The following is a 10481-nucleotide window of genomic DNA, read 5'->3' on the forward strand; positions in this document are numbered from 1 at the left end:
AGGACTTGGCACCTGCACACAGTACCAGTACCTGATTTAACGACCATGGTATCCCTGTTCTTAACTGGCCAGCAGACTCACCTGACCTAATCTATGGGGTATTGTGAAGAGGAAGATGCCACACACCAGACCCAACAATGCAGAAGAGCTGAAGGCCACTATCAGAGCAACCTGGGCTCTCATACCAGCTGAGCAGTGCCACAGACTGATTGACGCATTACTGCAGTAATTCAGACAAAAGGAGCCCCGACTACCTACTGAGTGCTGTACATGTTCATACTTTTCAGTTGGCCAACATTTCTAAAAATCCATTTTTTTGTATTGGTCTTAAGTAATATTCTAATTTTCCACAATACTGAATTTGGGGTTTTCATTAGTTGTCAGTTATCATCAAAATTAAAGAAATAAACACTTGAATATATCAGTCTGTGTGTAATGAAAGTATACAAGTTTCAGGTTTGAATGGAATTACTGAAATCAACTTTTTCATGATATTCTAATTATATGACCAACACCTGTGTGTGTGTGTGTGTGTGTGTGTGTGTGTGTGTGTGTGTGTGTGTGTGTGTGTGTGTGTGTGTGTGTGTGTGTGTGTGTGTGTGTGTGTGTGTGTGTGTGTGTGTGTGTGTGTGTCTATCTATCTATCTATCTATATATATATATATAAAGAAAGAGCTGAGAAATAAAACCAGTGTGTTGTGGACTTTGAGAAGGTCCCCTGAGGTGTCCTGAGGGAGGCCACTGTGGCAATACAGAGTATAAGCACGGCTGCACAGCTCGATCTGGTCTCTATACGATCAACGTATACGCTGTATCTGTATTACCCCCCCCATGATGTGGTTTGATTGATGTCATCAGACTGAAATGCGCCTCTCATGTGCACTGAGCAGGTTGGAGGCAGAGCATGAAGAGGCTCTGATGACGATCAGCCCTCCAAATCTGAAACCCACCAGAAAAGGTGGATCATTACCACAGGGTCAGGGTACGATAGTCATTCAATTGATTTTCACCTTGTCTGAAACAGATGACACCAGACCAAAATGAGGCTCTACTCACACAATTCTATGACTGAATTAATTATAGGACATTATAAACCTGGCAACTCGAGTGCAAACTTACAAAACACTGAATATACACACGAACTTTACTTTTTCTTTATTTTTGAAACATGATTTTTTTTTGGGGGGGGGGGGTGGGGGGGGGTGGGGGGTGTTTTGTAAGGTTGAAAGGCCGACAAGAGTTTCAAGACTCCTTCGGTTCCCAAAGCATACAGAGCTACCTGCTCTGTAAAACCTGCCCTGTCACTAGTTTTCATAGTTGTTATAGGTATCCTGTTGGCTTCCCTCACTTGCCCACTTTCGCACAATAATGATGATCAATCTTAATGATGGATATAAATGATGTCCAAGACAGATTCACTTGGAAGCCTTACCAACATCCAGTTACCAAATGAAAACTGGCTGTAAAACTGATGATTTTCATGTAATGCTCTCATCTGTCCAGTTAGTTATGAGCTCTGTAAATTGGAGCATTTTATATATATATATATATATACACACACACTCATGGTTTAAAATCCTACATGGTTAATCCATCTGATCATCAACACTACAACCACATTGTGACAGTTTCATTTCAAATAAACAGTGTGAATGTCCAAATACTTATGAACATGAAGGTTATACTCAGGCTAAATTTTAGGTGCATTTGATCAAATCTGTGGGTGACCTTTGACAGTTCAAAGCTTTAACATCAACACCCCATTTTAAAAGACACTGTGAGCCTTTAAAACTCACCAATTAAAGAGTTTAATAAATGTCAGGAAACACATTTTAAATTTTGACATCAAAGGAACTTTAATAGAATATGCAGTCATGTTTGTGGATAGGGCGCCCTCTATAGGTGATGACAGCAAAAGCAGCTAAGGGAGAATGAAAGGGGAGAGGAAGCACTTTTTCCAAAAAAAAAGAACAAAAACAAAAATAAAATAAGATTTGTAGGACTAATGTGACATGGACACGCTGAGAGGAGTCAGGGGTGAAGAGCGTCTGATGGAAGTGTTCGATCCCTCTGGATAAAAACAAATGTACACAAGTACTTTTAGCCTAACAGCAGTCGTCCAGTCAGTCCTCGGTCCGGTTACAGGCGTTCGCAGGGACGGGGACAGGTTTCATACCTGCCCATGGATCCTGCAGCATCGCCGGGCTGAAATACTTTTCTATTGAGTCTGAGTGATCGGATGCTCGGCCCTAAAGCACACAATAAGTCAAAGGTTAGATGGGTAAAATAAATAAAACTGATCGCATGATAAAAGTTACTTTATTTCCTGTGTTGAAAAGCATACAGGAGCCTTGAGTTGCCACAATACCAAAAGACTAACTCCATTTTGATGTGTAAAATCAACAATTCCCTCACAAACAAACAAACTGGAGCCATTTTAAGGCTCCGTCACAATCAAGTGTAGTTTGTGTTCTTACCTGGAAGCCGTGTGCTGAGGCCGGGCTGTAGGAACGAGGACCCCAGAAACCGTTGCTGCCGCGTCGCTGCTTCCCTCTGAAGCCGAAACCCGCCGGAGAGTTTCCAAACCACCGAGGTCTAGCTGGAGGGGCCTCGCTGAATCCTCTGTGCGAGCCCGGGAAGTACCCGGGAGAATGCGGAGAATATCTGGGACCGCCGCGGGGAGAAGCCCCGCGAGGCCCGAAGCTTCCGTAGGTGGGTCTGCCTGACGGGGAGGGAGCTCCGGTGTAAGACCAACTCGGGGATGGTAACTGCCCACCAGGCCACGGACCTGCGGAGCCTCTGTACATGTGGATGCTGTAACCTATTTATTAAAAAAAAAAAAAAAATCGAGACGTTTAAAACATGTTGTTCCTTCTTTCTCCTTTCATGCTATCGAAAACTGCAACTAAAACCCGAAAAGCGAACTCAACGCCACACATACTCGGAAGTCTGAAATGAAACTCGGAGCTCTGCTGCGTAAACTGCAGCGACCCCTAACGGCCAGCTGAATTCAGTACACGAGCTTCAATGGGCGTTTTAAAACTTCGTAATACTGAAAAGCATTTTTATATCGACTGCAATCATATACAAAAAATACATATATAAATAAGTTACTGTACAAATATTAAATTCAAATAAAGAACTTTAACTTAAGGTGGCATGTTTTAAGTGCTTTAATACCAGTAACTGATGTAATGCAAAATTTTATTGACGGTAAACTCACCAAAGAGCAACGTTTATATATATACAACGTATATACATATATATATATATATATATATATATATATATATATATATATACACACACGAGGTCTGTGAGAAAAGAAACCGACCTTTTTATTTTTTTCAAAAACTATATGGATTTGAATCGCATCCACCCCTCCAGTCGGAATTCCTTTGTCTGACAACTTGCTGAGAGACTGCGTCTTTGCTTGATCAAAATTTTTTCAGACAGTGTAAGGCACATCCAAGTGGACACCATTCGAGAAATTCAGCTGGTTTTCGGTGAAAATTTTAAGGGCTAATGAGAGATTAAGGAGTGTTACTATCGCTTTAAGGACAGCCCACCGAGCTGCCGTCGTCAGCCTGTTTCAAGCTGAAAACTTCCAAATTTAAGGCTCCCTTGATGCAGGACGTCGTGAGAGAGCAGAGAAGTTTCAGAAGAGGTGATGTGCCACAGAAAAACACCTCCGTTTTGGAAGCCTTACAGGACAAGTTGGAACATGCCCAGCTGTTAAACAATTTCTCGGATACTCACTCGACTGAAAGCCATCTAAAGCCGCCTGAATGGTTTCCAACACTGAGGTGTTTTGTGTCCCGCCGCGCGAATCCGTCCGCACATCTTTCATTACAAAATCTCCTTTAACAGTGGAATGTCCGGATATACTGCTGATCCCGACCTCTTCTGAAACTTCTCTGCTCTTTCACGACGTCCTGCATGAAGGGAGCCTTAAATTTGGAAGTTATCAGCTTGAAACAGGCTGACGACGGCAGCTCGGGGCGCGGTGCGCTGTCCCGCGCTGTGGGCTGTCCTTAAAGTGATAGTAACACTCCTTAATCTCTCATTACCCCTTAAAATTTTCACCGAAAACCAGCTGAATTTCTCGAATGGTGTCCACTTGGATGTGCCTTACATTTTCTGAAAAAATTTTGATAAAGCAAAGCCGCAGTCTCTCACCAAGTTCTCAGACAAATGAATTCCAAGGGGAGGGGTGGACCACTCCTCACTCAAAGCCTGCCCACAGGCGAATGATGCAACCGACAGGCGTGAAAAAACTCACACATGCGCACGAGGGTTCAAGCTTGGCTGATGTAATCGCACATGATTCAAATCCATATAGTTTTTGAAAAAAAAAAAAGGTCAGTTTCTTTTTTCACAGACCTTGTATATACCTGACAGAAACTCATGCTAACACTTTTAAGATACATACATTGCACAAATGCATCTCTGCTCAATTCAGAAACTTTGAAACAGGGTATTAATAATAAAAAGAAAAAAACAAACTAATTTTTCCTCAAGCAGCATCAACAACACAAACCTTCCAGCTCTTTTTCCAGGACAGTGATGTGCTGGCAGTGGTTTTCATTGTCCTGTAGCACTGAACTGAGGTTGGTCTGCAGTTCTACAGCTTTTTGTTGGTGAGCAAAAGCTTCTAGCTGCTGCACTTGAGACAGACAGACTGTGGGCACAGCCAGATCTTCTGTCAACCGAACCTGATGAAGACACAGGAGGAAGGAGAAATAGAAGTCAATGCACTAATGTTGAAACCAGTCACACAAAATCCCAAACAGAAACAATGGTGACAGCCTGGACAGTGGTTACTGGTGCTACCGTGAGGTGATCAGTGACCCTGTGGTGGGCTTAAAATAATAATAATAAAATGGTGGGTGAGCAATGATTCATGAAAAAAAGAGAAAACCAAATTAAAATAAGACAGAAAAGTTAGCTGAAATTGCAAATGAAGCACTTGGAACAATACCTGTGTCAGTGGCACATACGGCTTAATTGGTAATTATTAATAAAATCCATGCAGCCAGTTGCTGTTTACGTCACAGCCTCATGTTGTGCAAATGATCCGTTGGAGGACTTGCAGCTCTTTCCAATTTATTCATTTATATTTTATTTTTACAACTCCTCAGTTTAAGGAAATGCCTTTATGCTTTTATAAAAATAAGGGATTGTAAGACCAATTCTATGATTGTCTTGTGCTCAAAATTTTCAATTAAAATAAGTCCAGAATGTCTTTGACCCAGTAACTGAGTCAGATTCATAAAACAAGAATTTTGCATAATTTGCAGTTAAGGTGAACAATTACTGGCAGTCACAAGAGGGTCAATTCAAAAACACACATTTTCCCTCCCGAGGTTAGTGACAGTACTGAAGACCTCTCTGCCCCTCTCTTCACTCGAGTGTCTGAGACACATGGCCGAAGGTCAGATGATACGACTACAAACTCGATCATCGACCTCCGGCTCAGGGTGTCCTGGTGCCACGTGCACTTATGGACACCCTTGTGCTCAAACATGGTGTTCGTGATGGACAAACTGTGACTAGCACAGAAGTCCAACAACTGAACACCACTCGGGTTCAGATCGAGAAGGCCGTGCTTCCCGATCACCCCCCTCCAGGTCTCACTGTCGCCGCCCACGTGGGTGTTTAAATCCCCCAGGAGAACAATGGAGTCCCCAGTCGGAGCGCTATCTAGTACCCCTCCCAGGGACTCCAGGAAGGTTGGGTCGACTTATTTTTTCTACATGCCCTTAACATGAATGTACAGAATACATGAGTAATAAATACATTTGGACAAATTCCATTTAATGTTTCCACTGAAATTGCACAATGGCAAAACCATTTTTTTTATTTAAAATAAAGTTGAACAAAATATTTGTCCATCTGCTTACCTCTAAACTGTTTCCTGTGGAGTTTATAAAATAAAATGATCCAGCACTGAACATTTGTGCAAATGTTCTCTTAAGTGGAGCTTCAGCAGAAAAACTGCAGCACGATGAAGATCAGAGAGAACAAATGAAATGATCGGGTGTTTCAGCTAAATTCTGACTTCCTAAAGTCTTTAATTTTGCTTTGTGCTTTGTGACTCCTCATTACTAAGCAACAGGTGCCAAGATGCTTTATGACTCATCAGCATAGGGGAGGGGGGAGCTTTGTGCTTTATGACTCAAAAGCATGGGGGAGGGGGGAGCTTTGTGCTTTATGAGTCAAAAGCATGGGGGAGGGGGGAGCTTTGTGCTTTATGACTCAAAAGCATTGGGGAGGAGGGAGCTTTGTGCTTTATGACTCAAAAGCATGGGGGAGGGGGGAGCTTTGTGCTTTATGACTCAAAAGCATGGGGGGATAGGTTTTTTCTTTTCTTTTTTTGATTGTCACAGAAAATATTTTATATGAGTTCAACTACTTAACTGCTAATTATAAAAGTAAACTTTTTTGGTTCGCAGATTAGCTTTTCAGCTAACTTCAAAAACCATCAGTGGACTAATTAGCTTCTGATAAATTTAGTTCCGACAACTTTTAGACTTTTTTTACATAGTTAATAACGGTGAAAAACATTTATAAACCCTCTCCAATATGAATATTTAATATATCACCTTACTTTGGATGACCTTGAAGGGTCAAAGTCTGATCTTAAGTGTTTAACTCAAACAGTTTGGATCCAATATGGATTAAACAGTGTGGAAGAGCTGAGTATTAGTCAGGAATAAGGTAGTTCAACTTTGGATGGAATAGATCACATGTCAAGGCCACACACCACCAAATATGTTCTGGTCTCACTGTTTCACAAACAATCAATTTGCCCGTTCGTGTCCTGTAAATGTTTAGAGGCAGTTAGCTTCCACAAACTCATCGGAAGTAACTCGATCAAGTGCAGAGAGGCCTGGTACCAAAGAGATCCCACAGGGTCATTTCAGGTCACCAGTTATCCAGGTCTGACAAACTTTCAGTTTAACCAACCGTGAAGTCTTTCATTTGTACACTGTAAAAAAAAAAAAAAAAATTCCTTTGTTTTTAAAGAAACATTTGGCAGCTGTGGTGGCCGGGGGAAATTCTGTAAAAATTACAGTGAATATGTAAATGGTTTTACATAAAATATGTAGGTTTTACAGTGTAAATCTGTTGTCATTTTATTGTTGATAGAAGATAAAATCAAAATGGTCAACTTGTGTTTAAATATCCGCAAAATGTAGTTTAAACAGACACATCACCTCTTTTTGAAAACCCTTAATTAGCGCCGCTGCTCGGCATAAGCAGACTACGCAGCCTGCGTGGGGCACCAACCATGTTGCACTAGTTTGCAGGGCCTCCAATTGACTGAAAAATGTGTTGAAATTATTACATTATTACCAGTGATGCCAGTAACGCTTTACTCTAATCTAACCACTTTTTGTAACGAGTAGTCTAACGCGTTAATCTTTCCAAATGAATAATCACATTAAAGTTACTTCTCCAAGTCACTGTGCGTTACTATTATTTTTGCATTGTGGGTTGACGGCAGCATTAAACTTGGTCCGTGGGCAAGGAGGTCGGGGTTCGGCTGAACTGCCCACTTTAAGCGAGCTGTGAACTCGTTCTCACCTCTTAAAGCGCGGTGACAACAGCACACCTGCACTGAGCTTTACAAAGTCATTTTTATGCTTTATTTTTCTCCTTTATTTAGAATTCTGAGCTGAGCCGCTCTGTATCGTCTCGTTAAAAACAGCTGATCCTCCGCGACGTGTCAACAACTAACACTATTTTCCACTCAAATGCACCTAAAGTCTCTTTCTGAGGACCACATGATGTGAAAACACAATAAAACTTTATTACCTGTAAATCTGGTCATGTTTTCTGCATAAATAAATGTTATCCATTCTTTGTGCTCAAACGCCAAAGCAGGGGCGAATCCAGATGGAATGGGGGCGTGGGGCAGGGATGTGCCCCCCTCCCCCACACAACAGGTATCATTGTCATGTTGAGGTGGCAGAGGGTTGTTGTCGGCAGCTGGGGAAAGTAACTAAAAAAGTAACTAGTAATCTAACTTAGTTACTTTTACAATTGAGTAATCAGTAAAGTAACTAAGTTACTTTTTCAAGGAGTAATCAGTAATCAGTAATTTGATTATTTTATCAAAGTAACTGTGGCAACATTGATTATTACATTTCAAAATCAATATGAATTATTTATGAATAGGCCCATCGTTTTTGTCTTTAAACATTGTGTAGGCCCCTACCCCATTACTTAATTGGGGCAAATTAACAGTTTTTTTTTTTGCCTAATATAAAGCCCCCATCCACCCTGAAATGGTACAGCCCTGTTTGCGTCTTTCTCTGTTCGCTGTGTCGCCTAACCAGGGTTGCCAGATGTGACGATTTCCAGTCCAATAAATGCTCAAAAATGCATGAAGGCACTAAATCCTGCGCAATTTGAACTGATTTTTTAAAATGTGTGTGGCAATTCTATACAAAAAACTTGTCCAGTGCCATATTTTTACCCTAAACAAACCAAATGGATGGGAAAACACCCAATCTGGCAACCCTGCTCCTAACTAAAGTAGCACTGCTAGCCCACATTCGATTCTGACACGAGACGACAAGTTGCCACTATGCCACAATTAAACAATGAAGCTACAGCAGGAGTCTGGAGCTTTTTAAACGGAGGAAAAAGAAACAAAAAGATGATGCCCGTGCATCCCTTGCTGGTAAGTACGTGTTAAAGGTTTAAATTGTTTTGATTACTTAATGTTCAGTGGTGCTGCTTAAGCTAGGTTGCGTTGGCTTAGCTGATTTGATGTAGGTTTAAACGCAAAACGTAAATGCTTTAATAAATAGTAACGGTTTGAGTAGAACTTTTGTGTGTGTGTGTGGGGGGGGGGGGGAGCTTCTCTTGTATGGGGGTGGAGGGGCCTCCCTGACCAGTTATGCTTAGGGCCTCCAAAACCTTAGCAGCGGCCCTGCCCTTAATTTTCAGTATTTTACAGTATTTTTGAAAATTCTCATGTGTAAAGTTTAACTTAGGCCTTGAGACGTGACCATTTATTTTTCATTTTTGTAGCGCACATCTGGTAACTACTGGGAAATTACTTTTAAAATTTCTTTACCTATTGATATGTAATTTCAGCCTGTTACTGCTTGAAAAGATTTGCACATTTTCTAGAAAAAAAATCATTAGAATTGATGGCTGACTAAAGCCTAGATGGAGGTAGAACCCAGGCTCTTCTGTACATAAATGCACTACAGGTAAGCCCCTGGGTTCGAGGATGAAAACGTGGCCGCCTGCTTGATGCATGTTTGTGAAAGCAAATCAGAAATTACAGATTGCACTGATAAAAGCTGGTCTGAGTTCATAGAATCATCAAGAGCTTAGATCTCACTGTCAAAGTATGAAGGACTTGAAAGTACTGTGGCCTTGGAGGCAGTTGAGAGGTGAGAAATCATGTACACTCCAAAACACTGCAGCTGCATTTCGTTATGTTCACCTGCTGCCTCTCTTTAACATGAAGAGCTCTTACAAGTTTTGGATGTTGAACTCAACTTTACAATTTCATAAATGGAGACTTTGTGGTGTAAAGACAAGAGCACTATGGGTTTTCACAAGTTGCTTGTGACATGACAACTGAGCAGACATGCAACAGGGACACAAAGACTAAAGGCGGAATGGTGGGATTCATTCTTAACAAGGGTGCATCTCAAAGATGGATCCTGTCTCATCCAGAGAAGGCAGCAATAACAAGATCTTGTTTCCAGTATGCTGGGAGGGATGTCAAGGGATGGACATGGACGGATCTACATGGACCCCATTCCAAGAGGGAAGAAGCTGTTATCTGCCAAATCACTGAGTGTATGGAGGGATCCCTTTACCTATGATTCCAAGAATCTAGTCCATATTGTCTCTGGAGTAATGGTCCCTGATGCCATTGTGTGGGAGTTTGGCCTTTTATTTATTTAATTTATCATTAATATTGCATGTTGATGGTTTGTTTACTTTGCTGTGCTTGATACTTTTTTGTATGTATTTTATTTTTGCTGTGTTTTGGGAGTGTTGAGTTGTGTCTAGGCCACACCCACTCTTCCCATGGACTGAGGAGCAAGTAAGTACACCTGCTGCTAATCAGGAAATTAGTGGCAAGAGTGTAAAAGACAATGAGCAGGAGACGAGGAGGAGGGAAGGAAGAGGAAGGAAAGGAAAAGCGGAGGAAGGACGGCGAGCAGAGGGGACGTGTGTGTGGCTGCAGACGTCCACGGGCAGCTTTGAGCGAGGGTTAAACCTGGGGCGAACGCGTGGAGCCTCGCTGACAGAGGGTTCCGCCAGTCGTTCCCAGCAGACCCTCACGATATGTTTGTGCCTGCCAGGTCTGACCGGCTTCCTCCCCTCCCAGCGGATCCAACTCACCACCAGCTGGTGATCGGTTGACAGCTCTGCCCCTCTCTTCACTCGAGTGTCTGAGACACATGGCCGAATGTCAGATGATACGACTACAAACTCAATCA

General features: G+C 41.9%; 1 protein-coding gene across 1 annotated transcript; it reads right to left on the reverse strand.

Annotated features, from left to right (window-relative positions):
* Window positions 1–2110: 2110 nt before the first annotated feature.
* Window positions 2111–6984, reverse strand: LOC117521172 (M-phase-specific PLK1-interacting protein-like). The gene is made up of 4 exons (XM_034182523.1): window positions 6970–6984; window positions 4541–4715; window positions 2478–2821; window positions 2111–2249 (listed from the first exon to the last, which is right to left on the reverse strand). The coding sequence occupies exons 1-4, from the start codon at window positions 6982–6984 to the stop codon at window positions 2124–2126; spliced, it is 660 nt and encodes a 219-aa protein (XP_034038414.1). The 3' UTR covers window positions 2111–2123.
* Window positions 6985–10481: the final 3497 nt, after the last annotated feature.

This window comes from Thalassophryne amazonica, chromosome 12 (genome assembly GCF_902500255.1).
Source record: "Thalassophryne amazonica chromosome 12, fThaAma1.1, whole genome shotgun sequence".
Lineage (NCBI taxonomy): Eukaryota > Metazoa > Chordata > Actinopteri > Batrachoidiformes > Batrachoididae > Thalassophryne > Thalassophryne amazonica.